We start from the raw sequence: 17,920 nt of genomic DNA on the forward strand, positions 1-17,920 counted from the left end.
TGTATGGCTGCACTGACCGTAAGTTTTAGGGATTGTACTGCAAGATGAGATACAGATTTAAAAGGAGCCGTATGGATAGCTTTCAGGATTGCTCTGCAACAATCAAACCCTGTGTTCTACTGGCAGAAAAAACTTACTGCTTTGCTTTTTCCTTGAACACCTTAGGATTACATTTCCCACAGTGTTAAGAGGGCCAGGAAAAAGCATTTCCTCAGAAGTGCATCGCATGTTCTGTGTACGCTTTCCTGGAGGTATGTGTAGAGTACCAGTTGTGGACGCTTTATATAGTGGCATTCACTGAAAGGATGAAAACTACCTCTGCATCGGGAAGTCATGGCAAACTAGCTGCAGCACAAACCTCGGGACCCGCTGTGCTCATTGCTTATACGGAATTTGAGGGAGTTTGCTTCCGAGATGCAGATGTGTGTCCGCGCAATGATTTTAAGCAGAGGAGTTACGTAAAGTCAAGCCATAGACATCCGATTCTGTTCCCACTTGAAGTTCATTGACTTCAGTGAGTTTGAGCCATTTACTAAGTAATTTAGAGTGTGTTCCTGAAAATACTTCTGTAATGAGTAAATATTCTGTGCTGAAAATTAGCTCCATTAACTTGAGGGTATCAGCCATACTGAAAACTTTATGCACCTGTATCGTATCAGCCTTTCCATGCATGCCTCAACATGTTTGTTATTTCATATTGGTTGCTTCATTATCTGATCTTTTCTGATTCTAAAGAAAAATGGTAGAGCCTCACATACCACTTGAGACTTACTTATTTGTTTTTAGTATGTTAAAGATATTTTTTTTTCTCAGTAAGTCTGTTATAATTCTGGTTGCTTTTTTCAGTAGAACAATTGCTACCTGAAACCCCTTTTGATTTTGATGTATGCTTACATACATCCTGAAGTGTCCAAATGTCATACAGATACTGGGCAGGATATTATCTTGTCTTCTAACATCACGCTGATGATCAAAAACACAAAGTAAAGAGCAAACATAGTGAGCCCCAGTAGTTTGTTCATTTTCCATTTACAGACAGCGATCGAGAGAATCACAAATAGGAGCATGAGAAAAAGGAGAACAATTGCACAAAACAAACCATTGCTGCTGACTGCAACTGGACTGAGCCCATTGAAGACAGAATAAAGGAACCAAGGAACTGGCAAACTGCAAGCAAAGGAAAAGTAATTGCAATAAATGTTTTAAGGTAGTTCATTATTCTGCATCATAACTAAGCAATTTCCCCAACCTGTTACAGAAAAAAAAAAAAAGCATGATTGCATTCAGTATAACTCAGCATAAATCTAAAATTGATGTTGTGCGTGTCAAAAATTGCATTTGGATAATACTTGCACTATCATAATGCAATCCAAGAATCTAAAAGGGGTATTAAAATAATACCTATGAATTAAGTGTCTCAGCATGCTATAATAAAGAAGTAAGTCCTGATGCTTTATTGATTATACAGGCACAGATACTGAGCCTTGATTGCATAGGATCTGAATGCCTGAGTGACTGGGCGAGTATTTCCTGTAAATCTTTGATGTTAGCCAAAGATTTCTTGCATTTTTGTCTTAAAGTAGTAATTTTCTGTTGATTCAGAATTAGGTGAAGATAGTGGACTAAGTTACAAAAATCTGTCTTTCCTGGCTGGGTTGGGTGGGTTGGTTTTTTTGGTTGTTTTTTTTAAAAAAAAAAAACAAAAAACAACAACAAAAAAAAACCTCTAGCTGTTTGCCCAGCTGCCCTTCATTTAATTACAGCTAAAATGAAATTAATTAAGACCATGTTTGGAATAAAATCAGCTAGCTTTCTATTTCAGAAGAAATGCATCTTTTAGCATTGAACTAATACTCACCCAACAGTGATATCAAAGATATTGCTGCCTACGGAACTGGAGACAGCCATGTCACCTAGGCCTTTCCGTGCAACGATGACACTGGTGATAAGGTCAGGGATTGATGTTCCTGCTGCCAGGATGGTTAACCCCATAATTTCCTCTGATATCCCAATTGTTTCACCAACCTAATAAACACAAAGAAAGTTGGGTAGGGCTGTTAGTTTTGGAACATGGAATTTAATTGCTCTGTGCAGTCTTTCAGGTTTTGTGCTGTATATGAGTTAAAAATATTTTAATCCCCTTAAATGTCATAGCCTTTCTCTGCTTTATAGGATAAAAAGTTACATTTCATGGTGTATGTTGAGCTCAGATTTGCTCTATAGCATGGGGCGTTTACTCACAGTGTTGCCAAGACTAAGCAAGGTGAAGTCAGGTACAGCGCAGCTCCTCTGTCCTAAGTTCACCTCTTCTGGATGCCTTCTACCTTTACCTCTCCAAATTTAACATCAGCTATGTATGATCCGAGAGCTCTGGGAAATGACAGCCTTTGGATTTATGGCTTGATCGACCGTGCTGTGAATGTGTGATACATCACTAAATACAAATTGTGGGTCTGATTCTACAAGATGCGAAGTATTATTTCCCAGAATACCAGGTGAACATTAAGGCAACAGGAGCTGAGATCATTTAGCAGCTTCCAGAATCAGAACCTGTATCTTGCTAGAATTTTAATTAGGTAAGGGATAATTATGTTCTGCACAGAAGCATTCATCAATGGAAAGGCAGCAGTATTAAGATAAATCTTGGTGGCACTTTTCCTTTCACTGATGCACAAATTCCCTCAGAAGCTCTCAAAAAAGAACAACTCTCTGTCAAATCGAAAAGAATGAAATTGAAAATTCCCTTTTGGGTTCTAACAAAACAAAGTTTCCACTGTTTTGATGGATGACTGCAGCTGTAATTCATCAGATAAAATGCCACAGTGACACTGTTCCCTCTCTGTCTGCTTGTTCTGAAATGGTCTTATTTGCAGAAAGAAAATAAGCCCCTCACCTGGTGAGCCCACCACACCATCAGGTAAGAGAATACAGCAATCCAGATGATGGATCCAAAAAACGTGATGACAAAGAATTTTTTGGAGTCCTGTTAAAATCAAGTTTGAAAAGAAAAACGTGGAGAAGTTTCAGGAAAGTTAACAATCCCCAATGAAAATTATTCACCTGAAACACTTCACTGTAATCAATTGCTTTAATATGGACCCTGGTCTCTCCAATTGTGTTTGGGTTTTGTCGGCTTGATTAGATGACCAGTAGTTGCTAGGCTTTTGTGGTTTATTTAATTAAGTCTCTGGAACTGTGCTATGCTGTCCCACTCCCTGCAGCATTAACAGCACTTCAAGTATGCAATGACTCTGGATGTGGAAAAATATAACTGGGGACTCCTGCCAAGAGGAAATCTATAGTCCAGTTAATGAATCCAGTAGCAGAAGGGAGAGAGGTTCTTACCGGGTTTCTAACATCAGGCAGAGTGCTCCAGAGAGGGAAGACAATGGGAAAAAGGAAAAGGTAAATCGCTTGTTTTTTCCTAGTTTCTGGCCATTCAAGAGATAAGGGCTCATCGTTTTCATCATCATCTGTGCTGTCATCATCGCTGCCTTCCTCACTCTCAGAGCTGCTGTCTGAAGAGGTATCGCTGTCTGAAGAGGGCTGTAGATCAGAAAAAGAGGAAAAAAAAGAAAAGCCAATATGTTTTAACACTCTCAAGGAGCTGCACAGCATTTGTTCACCAGGGCCTTGCCTTGGCAGAGGTCACGTTTGTAACGTGGCTGAGGGCAGCCACAGCCCACATCTTGCTATTGTGGGACAAAATCCAGGCATACCCTGTCTCAGTGCCTGTGTGTTTTGTTAATTAATTTGTACCGGTTAACTAGAACCAACTTTTAGATGGGGTTTTGACACAAATGAAACATTTACTGTCTCTTTGAAAACCCTTCCTCATCAGAACAGCCAAGTTACGTGAATCGAAAGGAGGGATTAGGGAAACAAAATAGAAACACGCACTGCCGAACACAGGACAGGCACCTACTCCTGTCTTTCCCTATGTCGGAGTAGCCCTCTGACCTCGGAAGAGTCATTGAGGCGAAAATACTACACGGTATCAGTTGGTGTCATATTTTGGACCTGATTTGTGTTTGTAAGTCGAAACATTTCAGCTAACACCGTAATGTATCTCATCACTACACGCACGGTCTGTTTATAGTGGCCAGTTGTGGGAAATGGGTTGGGTCCTATCCCAAAAGCTCCAGAGAGGGAAGAAGGAAAGTACATGTGACATTTGGTCTGGACCGAGCGCTTATTGCCTATGATACTTATTTCATATACCTGTCCATCTTGCGGTGCGTCTGCCTTCCGTTTGTCTTTGCTGGGTTCAGAATCGCTGGCGGGAGTTACCTGAACGGTGCTTGGTGCCTTCTTTTCCTCTTCTGCTAAAAGTGATAAGAAGGAACATTGGTTTCAGCCATGTTAGCGTCAGGTAGTCGCCTTCCCCTTGATCAGCAGCGAGGTTTGAGCTTCCTGCAAAATTGTGTGGCATGTCTTAAATGCAGTCGGATTGCTTAGGTTTTCTGTTTGTCCCCTCTGTCTTCTGTGGATTGCGGTTAATAAAAGCTGGGCAGAACCTGGCCCACCTGGCATAGAATGATACCTTGATGCTCCTATGACCTTCTGTCAGGAACTGCTGGAAGTGGCACATGCATAACAACAGGGAAACACTAATCATCTGATCTGCAGCTGATGAGTGTTTCTTGGTCTCAGTCTGGATTCTGAAGATCTTATTAAAGCCATCCTTAAAAGCCAGAAAGGATGTAAAGCTTTGCTTCCTTTTTTTTTTTTTCTTTTTTTTTCTAGTAGAGCATGGCATTCTCCAGGGAGCTGATATTCTTTGAGGCTTCTGAGAAATGACTGTTAGGTGCTGCCAGACTTTAATCCCTAATCATTTGGTAGGCATTCAAATGCAAATAGGAAAGTGCTGACACATACAAGGAAATAACTGCAACGTCCTCTGTGCTGTTCCTGTGTTAACCTGCGTAGCCAAGAGGAACGCAGAGACCTCCGTACAGAATAGCGCAGAAATACGGGTAACACAGAGCAGAGGTGCGAGCAAGTGCCTGGTGCTCTGCTCCATCACAACAAGGGCCCTTTTCACACTGCTGCAATTTAGGTTAAGGGATCCCCTCCATATAGCCAAGCCTGTCAAGTCAGTGGGATCGTGTTATCCCATGAACTGTACCGGGATGGGGTATCTTACCCTGAACTGGGTAAGCTGATCCAGTACAGTGCCTCGCAACTGCACCAGGGAGCAACTCTAGAGGGGAGATTTTTAGAAACATACATTTTCAGTGAGTGCCACTCGGGATAATGCTTCTTTCGGACCTGTGCACAGCTCTATGCACCAACAAAGTTTGTGGAATGTGTCACAGGGTGAAAATTCATAGTTCAGTGAAGACAAAGTGGTGTCGATAACTCGCACCGAGAATTTACTTGTTTCTTAAGCAGTATTTTCCTCAAGTTTGGTCTCATTCGCATAGGTGAGGCTCAGTGTTGTGAGGTACTTCGGTGACTGCTGTCCCGCAGCAGGGTGCTTGTGGAGGTGGGACCTTCCACACAAAAGTTTGCTTGATTTTCAAAATCTCCAGCCTCACTGACAGCACAGACCGGTGCTATAGCACAGGCTAGCTGCTGCCTCTGAATCAGCTCAGAAAGCCTGTGTATCAGTGGCGACAGGAAAAAAAAAAAAGCAGAAAACTATTAACAAGGAGGATGCACAGCCCTTTAGAATTGTTATAGACAAAGTTTGTGCACTTTTTCCTCTGTGGAGGAATCTTTCATGCTCTTCTGCAAGTCTGCCAAATTTCCAAGCTAAACCAAAGGTCCTTTGTTTTAAGGAACACCTCATTTGCAGGGTCTACCAAAGATCAGCAGCATAGCAGCACCCAGCTACTGTCTGTAATGGTCTGATTTCCCCTCTTCCACCTTTCTGGTTGCAATTTACGCTACATCCTTGTAGCACTTTGTGTTTGGATGCTATCTCACTAACCACTCCTAGACTCCTGTGGGGATGGCTCTTAGTGCCCGCTATCAGCATATATCGATTGAATTCTGCTGCATTATTATAGCAGCTACCTGTGACCAGTAATAACAGAAAATTTGGGTTAGACCACAGCGTTTCTTTGCCAGCCTTTGGGTGTTGAGTGCTGGGAAGGCGAGGGATTGCAGTGCAAAACAAGACAAACAGCACTGACTCTTCTTGCACTCACCTTCTGGTTTTGATCCTTGAGTCTCTACTTTGGCCTTGGCTATGTTGCTCAGGATGTTAACCCTGTCTTTAAATTTTGCTGTGGATGAGAAGGATGCATTCGTCAACAGCTGCCAGCTTGCAAAGCCCCCTTTACCTGCCTCCCCCCAACACACACGCGCCCTCTCGCCCCTTTCCTCATGCATGGCTTGCAGTCAACACCAACTCATGAGTTGCCTTTCTGGCTGCGGCCCTGGGTTTTGGCTGCTGCTAGTTGATCGTAGCTGTTCTATTTAAATGCTTAGTACTAGGGCAATGATGCCAGCAATTTAACATGTAACCAATACTTCCATGTTTCAAAGAGACTCTAGAGGGAAGAGAAACCCTTTCCAGTTCAGTAATACAGGGGATATGTGTACTTCATAGGAAGCAAATGCAGAAAGAACAGAAGAGGAGTTTTGATGCAATACCATTTTGTTCCCAAAGGGCTGCTGATTTTTTTTTTTAGGCTAGATTATGTCCAAGCTAAAAATGACACCTTCCTTCTGCCATGTGGCTGTTGAAGAGGCTTTACTGTGTTGCTTGCAGCCTGGCGACCTGATGGTAAGGAAAAATAAAAACCTTTTACGTTCCAGTTATCTGGAAAATGATTGATTTCTCTAACTATATGTGAGTGTCTCCTCTGCTGGAGTTGATCTAAATTCCTGGTATCCAGGTTCAACATGGTCCAGGCAACCCAAGAGATCATCTTCACCACTGCAGTGTCCAGTACTATATTTCTGGGACTTCTGAGACTTCTTCCACTGCAAACCGTGCTCTGCTCAAGCTGAGCGGCTTTATTATTGTTTTATAGTGCACTGCGAATCTGTGTGTGTCTCCATAGCTAGGTGTTGTGCTCAAATTTCTTAACTCCTACTCTCATTGAAGGCGAGCAAGCATTGGCTCAGAGGAAGGCCTCGTTCTGCTCTAATCTAGATCCTCCGTGAGCTGCCTACTAAGCTGAGGGGTCCAGGGTTTGCACATGGACAGTAGTCACAAGAAATTGGCCCTGCTATGTTTGGCTTGTGTGCGGGACTGTAAATTAATGTCCTCTGAAAGTTTTATTACACTGATTTACTGTACTATTGACTGTGCAACCAGAACGTGCTGTTGTCATTTGCCTCGAGGGCAGGGCTCTGTCGCTTTATTTATCACCGTGACACTGAGTTAATAGAAATAGCAGGTCCGAGGCCCTGAGCCATGCAGGCAGATCCAAGCCGAACCTCGTGAAAATCAGTAGACTCTGGTATACGTCCAATCACTGGGACTGGCTCAGACATTAAGGCTTTTGGGGATGAGTCCTGTTCTGGTGTGATTCCTGTTGCCGTCTGACAGAAATGTTTTTTACCGACTGGGATTTCCACTGAACACTGGAATGGCTGGAGAGAGAGGAAACAATGAGCTCTTCTCTTTTGAAAGGCTCGCTGGAACTTAAGAGCCTGAATCTTCCACGCTCCTTGTCAATATTGAAGCCTATCAGAGGGGATGTGAAGCACTTTGCTTCGTTCCCCCTCTACGGATGCTAAGGACAAGCATCGCAAGCACACCCATCGGTGCAAGGCAATGAAGTGGTGACTTTTTGCTCCTGGTCTCCTTTAACCGCTGGACAAACACATCTTTCTGTTCAGCTTTTCCCAGAAGCTGTTGCAAAAGCTTCTGGCAGCAGGGTCAGGGTGGTCAGGCTCAGCCTGAAAAAGATTATATGAATTCAAGCTCCTGGCTCCGGGCCCTCACCTAGGCTGCAGGCTGTGAGCGCCGACCTGAACAGAGCCTGCGAGCATCTCTCTGTCAGGATAAACAGATTAAGTCCGGGCCACTATGCAGTTCTCATGAGATAAGCCTCATTTAAAAAGGTGTTAATTCCTCTGACACACATTTCATGCAGGATGGACTGAGATTGGAGGAAGAGCTGGCTTTAAGCTGGCCAGATCTGCAGGTCAGCATGGGGAGGAAGGATATCCGTCAGCTCAGCCCTTGCTAGCGCTGGGGATTAGCTGAGCGGGCAGCATGCTGGCTGTTTCTTTGCTGAAGACTGCGGTCCCCTGGGGCATTTGCTGTTGGTAGTTCTGCCCACTGCTCTGAGACCCCATCACCTGTGTCCGGGGGCCCTGAGATGATCTTCAGGAAGATTCCTATCCTATGGATTGGCCGCATCCAGGCTGGACTTAAGGTGGCAACTGAGCTTCTACCTTGAGTTTGGCTCTTATGTTTAATTCTTTGGCTCTAATACTTAATCTAACAGGACTAACTGACAACAGGAACAGCAGGAAGGACTTTTTTCTTTAAAATTTGGCATGAACCTGGAGGATTTGGGGATGCTGCAGTCTAAAAGCAGCCGTAAAAAAATAATCTCCTGACTCCTTTTACCCCTTGGTATCATGATTCTCTTAAAACAAGTGATTGAATGCTAATGAAGCAAGGAGAAACTGTAGCTGTCTTCAGTCTTCTAGCTCAGCTCTAGCCTGCAACACTGCCTGCTGCTCTATTCTGGTCTAATTTCCAAAATCATTAGCTTGTTAACTGAGGCGTGCTGAGGGTAGACAGCTCTGATAACCTTGCTGCTGGAGCCTTTTTCTTCATTCAAAAGTAAAAGCAGGCTTCTGTCCTCTTCCCTGTATGACTAGAATTTAAAGAATAATCTGATGGTAAGACTGGAGATTCAGAAATTAGAGGGTTCCTCAATTTTTCCAAAATCCTTCTTCTCTTTAATTCCCCAGCAGTTCCCTCCGGCATCTAGACAGAAGATCTTGAAAAGATCTCATGCTCTGCTTCTACACACATTCAGGGAAAGTGGGGGAAAGACCAAAGCTGCTAGAAATTCCTTATTTAAAAAAAAAAAAAAAGGCACTTTGAAAATAAAAGCTTCTATCAAAAACATAACTCAGGATGCAACGTAAATGTTAGAACTTCTGAAGTAAAACACCTAGTCTCCTGTAGACAGAGAAAAGGACTTAAGTAACAATCCCTTCCTAATACAAAAAGAAAAAATAAAAATTCTGAACTTAATCCACTGCTCAAATGAGAAATTTTGTTTCACACGAAAGGTGTTGCATTAGGAACAGTGAAACAAAGTTTGTATTTCAAACTTCTACTTTATTTCTAAGGCCTCTGCCTCTGGAAGTTGATTTTGGAGGTCCAGTGCTGGCAGTTTTGCCACATTTTGGACCCTTGCTGCCCTGAAACCACTTCTGCGCTGCCTAAATAAAATGCAACCGCAGCAGAAAGAAGGAAACCCTACAGAGATCCTAATTTCAGTAGGTTAAGTTAGGACTGCTGAGCAATAGCTGGCAACCTTCTTCTTTTGTAGAGTGTTCTTTACCACAGCCTCTAAGTGCTGATGCTACAGGCATTGGCAAGAAAGAACAAGGACCCTTGAGGAAAGATAAATTGCTTTGGGATCATCTTTTATGTTGCAACCTAATTACAGAAATGTGTCCGGTACAGACAGTGCTGCACACGCTGCAAAGAGAAGGACTTTGTTGGTGATGGGCGGGAGCTGGGCACCCAGCTGTCCTGAGGGTACCGGAGGGCTGCAGTGCTGCTAACACAAAGGCTGAGCTTGCAGTCCTGAGAGGTCTTGGCAGGGTCAAATGCTTTTTCAGAGTCAGCCTGGGGAAGTCACTTCATCTGTTTGGCCAAGATCCTCAAGGCACTTAAGTTTCTTAGTCTATTCATAAATGATTCCTTTTCTCTGGCTCCCTTCTTTTAGGTATGAATTTGCCAGGGTGAGGACCGTCTCCTACCAGGTACACAGCACTTGGGACACCGGCTCCTTGATTTTGAGTGCTGTGCTGTTGTAATCTCAGTAATTTTCTTTATCGTTATCTTTTCTAAGGAGCTGTCTCCGTTCTGGTAGTGTCGAGTGGAACAGGCACGTACCTGGGGCAGAGGTTTGGCCCTTAACTCAGTGGCATTGTTATAGTAAAGGGTCTAAGAAATAACAACCTTTTGGAAAGACTACAGCCCATCCTCGCATCGTCCCTGTTGTGAATGTTAGCCTTGCCTAAGTGCATGTGGTCACACTCCCATCTAGTGGCTGCCACGTACTGAGAAATAACTCAAACTCCGCCTAGCTGAAATGAGAGGGAAGTTGTCTTTCAGAGAAGATCTAAACTGCCCTCCCCGTCCCATTTATTCCATATTCACCAGCTGTGGTAATAGCAGCCTCTCTAGCAAGGCTAGCAGCTTACAGCTGCATTGAACACCCCCAGCAGTGTACTCTGGGCTGAGCTGGGGCAGCGCTGGAGGGCTCTCCTTGGCCTGCGTTGGCATCCTCAGGCCCCCCACAACTTCTTCTGAGGTCCCAGGGTTTCTCCGAGCTGAGGACACCAGCCTGGACCAGGCATGTGTGCTGGCCTGGGGTGGGCAGGTGCTGTACAAAGACATTTAGAGGTGCAGGAAGGATGACAAGGTGCTGGAGGGTCTCTGAGTGGCAGCAGTCCCTCAGGTCTGGTACTTTCTGATGTTAAAGGCAATGGCAAGTCCTCTCCTAAGTTTTTGGTTTTATTCTTGTGCTGTTGATACCATCTTTCGGGGGGGACAGGAGGCAAGGGCAGTAGAGCAAAACCCTGATGAGTCTGGCTCTTGTTAGGCTGCTGTCAGTAATATGATGGGGGCCTTCACTAAAATCTATCAAAGCGGACACTTATCTGTCTTGCTGTCCTTATCAAGCCTCCTTTATTCCCTGGATCAGTCTGTGCAGCTGGGATTTTGATCTGGAGAGTCCTTTTTGTAACCTCTGTGATAGACACGAGAGGTGTTGAGCTGCTTAGCTTCAATCTCTCTTTGAATGGACAACAGATAATCTCTTTAGAACAAGTAGGGCAGTGGAGGGGCAGGGCATGTGCTGAGCTAGGAAAGAAAAACCTAAAAAGTATCTTGTTTTAACATGATTCACCATTTCTTGGAAAATGAACCTCCACACTCTGTTTGTATTAAAATTGATACAAAGCAGCACATTAAAAGTTTGTGTACAAAGACCCTAGGTCTGTCTGGAGATGTGGCTTCTCTGCACCCTGGGCAGTTGAAAAGATGTCTTAGTCCTGAGCCGATCAGCCCTTGGCCATGGGGAGTTGGCCCATTGCCTCCAAAGTGCTGTGGGTACAGTTTACCGTGGCAGTGATGATACTGCAGCGTTGCAGGTGGGCTTTTAGAGGTGCTCGGTGTTAGTCTAAATCGCATATGGATTGGCTTAACCATCATAATTGGAACCTGCCATGTGTTTTAGATCTCAGCGGGGATTTTAACCACTGTCAAAATGATAATTCTTCAAGGGTTTTAACCTCTTTTTCCCCTTCTTCAGGTTTATGCCTTGTGAGGGGCTGTGTGCACAGCTGGGGAGGTGCATAGGTAATGAGCTCTCCCCGTGTTCATTTTCCCATTATAAACGAGGCTGATAGGTCGAGCAGCTCTTTCTTGAAAATGTAGTCAGCACTGAATGCTGCTGTTCCAAGGCTGCGGTGAGGTCTGAACTAAGAAGAGGAAGGAAGATGTGACATGCTACAAAATGGAGGAAGCTTGTAACTCATGTTTGCTGCTCCTGCTGTCAGAGTGTCAGCAGAAGATGGGGGACTGCAGTGACCGCCACTGCTTGCAGGGACCCCCAGCAACAGCGGTTGCTCCACATGTCCTCATCCACCCTCAAGCTGCGGCTACCACCACAGCAGTAACCAGCTTGGCACAGGCAAAGTAGATATGGCAGGGCCAAAATGTGAGGTTTTTGTCCTTGCTGGCCACGTGATTGGAAGGGGTACGTCCCACTATTGCAGAGCTCCCCCCACCTAACATTATCTGTGATACTCAGAGCTGCATTTCAAGGATGATCCCCAACACCCCAACACACAAAGGCTGTGTTCCCAGCTCAACTGCTCTGTGCTCAGGGCTGCAAACCCAAGTCCCTCAGATGTGGAGCGTTCACTCACCTCCTGCCAGGGGGTCCAGGGTGTGGATCATGAGTTGGAAGATGGTGCTGCGCATTTGAGAGTTGTGTAGGGAGGCTGAGCTGCTGCCTCGCTGTAAGGCTGATGCAGGCTATGGAAAGGTACAATGCAGCGGTCAATAGCGGTTTCCTCCTCAAAACATCTCCATCGTAGGTTTGCCTCTGCCCTGGGATTGCATTTATATGGAGGCTGATCTCCCCAGCCCAAGGAGCAGCCTCAGCGTGAATTTTAAACGGCCTCTGCATTCAAGTTCACAGGATGGCTGTCAGGATCAACTGTTCACAGCAAGAGACACGCTCTTGAGATAGGCCAACCTGTCCTTAGATAAATACAATGGGCTCGCACAGACCCAGCATCAATACAGTGGTGTTATAAATTATAAGAATCAAAGTGTGCAGTGCTTTTAGTTGCAAACTTGTTAGTAACTGTAGATTTATATGCTGCTAAAAGGTAATGCTACAGTCATGCCAAGTGTCCTGACTTAACTCGAAAGCTCCGGTGCTCTGTTTCTATAGCCAACACCAGAGTCCTAATGAGCTTTTGACTGAATGTTTGCTAGTACAGGTAGGTTAAGTGCATAGAGGGACAAGTAGCATCCATATGAGGAAGCTAACACCCGTTATTTTACGTGCGTACGCAGCCACTACACCAGACAGGCCTCTCCGTTCAATGACTGCCCAGCCACGGGGAAGACAAAGGGTCAGCAATTTAACCAGGAGCAGAGGAATGAGCTCTTCAGTGTTCGCTATGGGGAAGGACAGACCCTACCAGCCTCTGCCCTGGGAGCTCAGGAGGAAAACTGGCCATGAAACCAGGTAAGAAAAGGCATGCTCTGAATTTCTCTATGCCTGTTTAAAGCATAGCATGAATAGTACTCTGCTAGTCAAATCCACTTGGGAAGCCTTAGCTGTCTCTTAATTTTTATAACAGTTCCTTTGAGGACACAGCTCAGCCAGGTGTCCTCTTAAGTAAGCTGTGGATATTGTGCCAAGCAAGTTCTTTGCACAAAGTAGGATTTGGTCCAGGTTTCTTGACACAGAAGTTGACACCTTTATTCATGACCTGACATGGGGAAGGGTTCAAAATACAATGACTTCAGATCCCCGTAAAGTTGTTTAGACCTACCTGCAGCTTCCTCCCATCTCCTGGCTGCTTTGTTCCATCATCTGCAACTGCCCCACTGCTTTTCTGCATGCAAGCAAGAACAAAAACGGTTGAACACCACTACTGCTTCACTTGCTTTTTCAGGATATAATGACAGCTCTGCAGGCTACTCTCTGTGAGAAAGTGGGACAGCTAATACAGATGACTATGCATGGAAGCTACTGAAAGAGCTGAAGCCATGTGCTCTGCTTAAAACCATGCAGCCTCAAAGAGAAACAGGATTCTACCTACAGGTCCTCAGTGATGATGCAGGTACCTGGATGTGGACTCAAACTGCCTCTACCATCTGATTCCCGTAGACATAGGCAGCCCCAGATTTCAACCCCAAACATCTGTATCCTGACTCACTTTCCAGCAGAGGCAGAGTGAAGGTGCAATGGAGTATTTTTTTCCAGTGATCAGCATTACTTTCCATATAGGTAATTTATTTTTCCCAAGGGTTAGGTCCAGCAGCTCTCTGTCATGCTATATGTTATACACTATATGCTAGTGAGAGTTCTCTGTAAACTTAAAGTGCAGGGGTTTTTTTCCTTCAGTCTGAAGGATTGGATTCAGTTTGTGATGATTGGTGATGTCCACAGTGATGATGTGTATAGCTGCAGTATCCTGCACATGTATCCCACTGGAATGCAACACAGGGGCTTTCAGGACTCCCAGCCATGGGCACTGGCTGAAAGACAGACCAGGAGGAGAAAAGCAGAGCATTTTCTCAATTCTGCACCACTTCAACTACCCTCACCCCTCTTCCTTTCTTTCCTTAAATTATGTGGAGTGCTGAGACCAGAAGGGGCAAGTACCTGAGTGCCAGTGACACGCACCTGACTAGTAAAGCATGCCAGTGCCAGAGGACAATTTGAAATCTAATGGTCTCTGCTCGACAGTTGGCAGTAGCACAGGTCAAGAGGACAAAGAGGCAGTAGGAGAGTTGCGGAGGGACCGAGGAGGAAGAAGTGGGCAGGCACACTCAAGAAGACAAAGCCCCAAGTGTTCTGGAGACCACGTCCTGGCCTGTTCTGCTAGTCTGAAAGGGTAATTGGCTCTGGGGATGCCTTCAGACACTGTCTTTGTGTAAGGAGTCAACGCTTCCTTCAAAAGACAATGAGTGAAGGGCCCTGGTCTCAAATCTGGAGCGTGTAGTTACAGCCACAGACCTCCCTGTCTGAGCACCAGCGTCACACAGAAACATCTCTGAGCGCACACCGCTGCAGTCAGTCCATGGAAATGGGATTTGGGCATTTCAATCTCGGTGCCAAATGCTGACTGGGAGAAGTGGCAATGGTTGCTAAAGGCTGCCAGATCCCCTTCTGTGCTGCAGATTGGGTAACAAGTGATACCACCAGCGTCCCAGCAGCGCACCCAGCTTCAGAATGGGAAAAGAGAATTTCCTCCAACATCTCTCATCTGCAAAAGGATTGGACAGTGCCTCCCACCAGAAGCCTTTTTTCCTCTATTTAATACGGAATTGTCCAATCAAGTTCCCAGACTAACAACACGTTCCTGCAAGTGTTTTTTTTGAAACTCTTTTACAACAACGGAGTGAAGCAAAATCCCACACATGTCTTTGAAAGTAGATAATTGACCGCAACTGATATCTTTAGTAATTGCAAGGGTAGAACTCCCTTTTAGTGGTGTTCTCTAATTTCTTAGAATCTCTACTATCTAGATTGCATTTCCCTCATTTTATAACCATAATTTTTGAGCAGTACCTGTATTCTGAGGTTTTGTTTGAATATGCACTTTGTGAAGGAGATGCCATTTTTCTTGGCGGTTTATGCTAGAACGAATTATTTCCAACTTGCCCTCTGAACAATAAGGACACCAACCTTCCGTATATGCTCTGCTGATGCTGCCTGCACAGCATTTAGCTTCTTGTTCAGCTCCTGCTTCACCCATTGTTCTAGGTACACGTTCTGTTTCATAGTGAATACATATATGGCATAGGCAGTCAGTAAAAGGAGGCTTTCCCACCAATCAATGACACTGTCTAGGAAAAACAGGATGAGCATCAGTAAGTCTAGAATGTAGAATGAGATGTCTCTAAATAAGGGCCACCATGTCAAGTGGAGTATCTCCCTTGAGAAGAGGGCACAGGTGCCAATGACAAAGAGGATATTAAACACTGCTGAGCCCACAATGGTACCGATGCCCACATTGCTGTGTGAGATGAAGACACCTATGAGGGAGGTGAAGAGTTCTGGTGCTGATCCACCTGCTGCCATGAAGGTGGCTCCAGCCACATCTTCAGAGATCTGCAACTTCTCTGTGATCACTCCCAAAGCAGGGACAAAATACTCATCACACACTATGGCCAAGGCCACAAATACATACATCATGCCAAAGATGTGAAGTACAACCCACCCTTGCCTGCGTTCTTCCACACTGAATAGGTCCTCGGGGTATTCTCCTTTGGACTCGTATGGTGGTTTTTCATCTGGGTAGCTTTCGCTGACATTTTCTCGGTGTGGTGGTGTATCCACTGATGTAGTGATGGGCACAGTTGGCTCAGGATCCACATATATACAGTGCCTTATTTTGGGGGCTGCCGTGACATTGCCTGTTACAGCAGTCTTGTTCCTGGAGAGGTCCCTGGAGGTCACTTTGATGGGGTCCGTGGGCTGGGGTGCTCTTTGTGGTGCTGGAAGGGCAGAGGGGCTGAACTGGAGCTGATAGAGAGAGAGGACCAACACTATGGCAAGCAAGAAAAAGATTCGGTTCCGTTGTAGCCGCCTTCTCCGTGGTAAATGCATTTCCTGAAGGTTCAAAAATCAGGGCTGTGTCCAGAAGCCACCAAAGACTTCTCTTGATCAAGAATTTGCACTTATATCCACCATTGGAGCTCCTAGCTGATCTTAAGCATCAGGAGTGAAACTGCATGACACAAGGCGTAGAATCCTGCAAAAGAAAATCTGGTGTAAAAAATAAGGTACTGCAACTTTCCACCATTTGGGCAGCATTACTTCACTGACTGCTTTTCTATTTTTCAATAAAAAGAAATGGACTTAAAGGTGTAAAGGCAGATCTAGATTCAGGTTTCAGTCTTTTTTTTTTTTTTATGACTGTAGGCTATGCTGATTTATAAACAAAGGTTCGGCTTAATAGAGAGGAGTTGGCCGAGACAGTCCAATCCAAGCTGAATTCTGATTCCACCTAATGCCCACATCCAGGAGCATTAAGGCTTGTGTTTCTACTTGAGTCCAGTTGTTATTCTGTAATATTAACAGTTGTGTCAGTGCTCTGCAGGAGGAGAGGATATGGCTTCTGTCAAGGAACCTGCTTTAAATTGCTAAAAAAGATGACACTCTGAAGGCAAGATCATGCTGTTAAAACCTCCCTCCTAACAGACCAGTTATTCACCTAAGTAACATCAACAGGAGGATGAAAACCATTTGCTAGTTCCCAGCCACGCTGCTTTGTGGCTCTCCAGCCTTGCACTCACACAGAATACAAACCAAGCAATGGTGAGCTTTTTTCTTTCAGTTTGAGAAGAGCATGAGGAAGATACGGTTCTAGTAAAACTGAGGGTGCTGAGCATCCATTTGTTTCTATGACTATGTCTTTTCAAGCCTTTCTGTAGAAATCAGAACTGGCAAAGTGGATTTGTAATCATACCTTTTATTAGGGGGTAATTAGCATATCTTGCATAATTATTTGAACAGCATTTAGAAAGGGAGAGAAATTGTAAATGCCAGAGTGACAGGGCCTGCAGCTGTGACAGTGTGGAGGCAGTGACTTGGGGCTGGACAGAATTTACCCTTCAGCACTGCTTGAATATTTTACCTTAGACTATCACTCTTCGTGGATTTTTTTTACCCCAGAGTCGGAATGTTAAAATCATAGAATCATTTAGGTTGGAAAAGACTGTTAAAATCATCCAGCCCAACCGTGTTACGTTGTTCCTGAGCTGGATGTGAATGACAGTTTTGTAAGCCATTCTCAGATAAGCTCTTCATAAGCAAGTTAGCACACACTTACCCTCTTGTATAACACCCAGTGAAGTAATCAGCCTAAATTTCTTGCAAGACAGTCATTATTATCTTCTTTTAAATAGTTGGGAGGATCACTAAGGCAACAGTAATAGAGGGTCATGGGAGTACCTAGATAAATAGATGATAGAAGCTTTGCTTTTCATATGTAAAAGGAACATAAACATGCATATGGCAGAAATGTGTAATATGTATAACAAATTGCACATTATTAGAAAATAACCCTTCCTAACAAAGGTAAGAGAGTAAAAAGAATGACACAGAGAGAACAGAAGACGTATACACACACTCCTATTTAAACACTGTTTTTACTTCTCCTCTGCTTAAAAGACCTTTCGTAAGCAGAAACATATCCAAAGCTAGGATCAATTGTAAGAACTCTCCAGCCTTTCATAATTCCTGACCATCAGCCTCTTTGTTTCTCTAGACTTGTAAGTTTAGCAATTCTTTTACAGGTCAACTACTGATCAACTCCTTTCTCACTGGTTGGACAGTCTCATTCATAAGAGATCTGAAGCAATCAAATGAACCTCCACAGCTTACCTTCCAAAGACCCTGTCCAAGAGGAAGAGGAATACCAAGGGTTGAGCGTAGTGCTGGAAGCTTCTTTGATACTTAACAGCCAGATGGGAGATGCTGTTGCAGAGAGAGGCAGATGAAAA

At 44.5% G+C, this 17,920-nt stretch overlaps 1 protein-coding gene across 1 annotated transcript; it reads right to left on the bottom strand.

Moving 5' to 3' along the window:
* Nucleotides 1–917: 917 nt before the first annotated feature.
* SLC24A1 (solute carrier family 24 member 1) lies at nt 918–16,022 on the bottom strand. The gene is made up of 9 exons (XM_009492751.2): nt 15,099–16,022; nt 13,237–13,299; nt 12,094–12,202; nt 6,156–6,233; nt 4,222–4,325; nt 3,346–3,546; nt 2,894–2,983; nt 1,859–2,025; nt 918–1,167 (listed from the first exon to the last, which is right to left on the bottom strand). The coding sequence occupies exons 1-9, from the start codon at nt 16,020–16,022 to the stop codon at nt 918–920; spliced, it is 1,986 nt and encodes a 661-aa protein (XP_009491026.1).
* Between the last annotated feature and the right edge of the window lie 1,898 nt (nt 16,023–17,920).

This window comes from Pelecanus crispus, chromosome 7 (genome assembly GCF_030463565.1).
Source record: "Pelecanus crispus isolate bPelCri1 chromosome 7, bPelCri1.pri, whole genome shotgun sequence".
NCBI classification, from domain to species: Eukaryota; Metazoa; Chordata; class Aves; order Pelecaniformes; family Pelecanidae; genus Pelecanus; species Pelecanus crispus.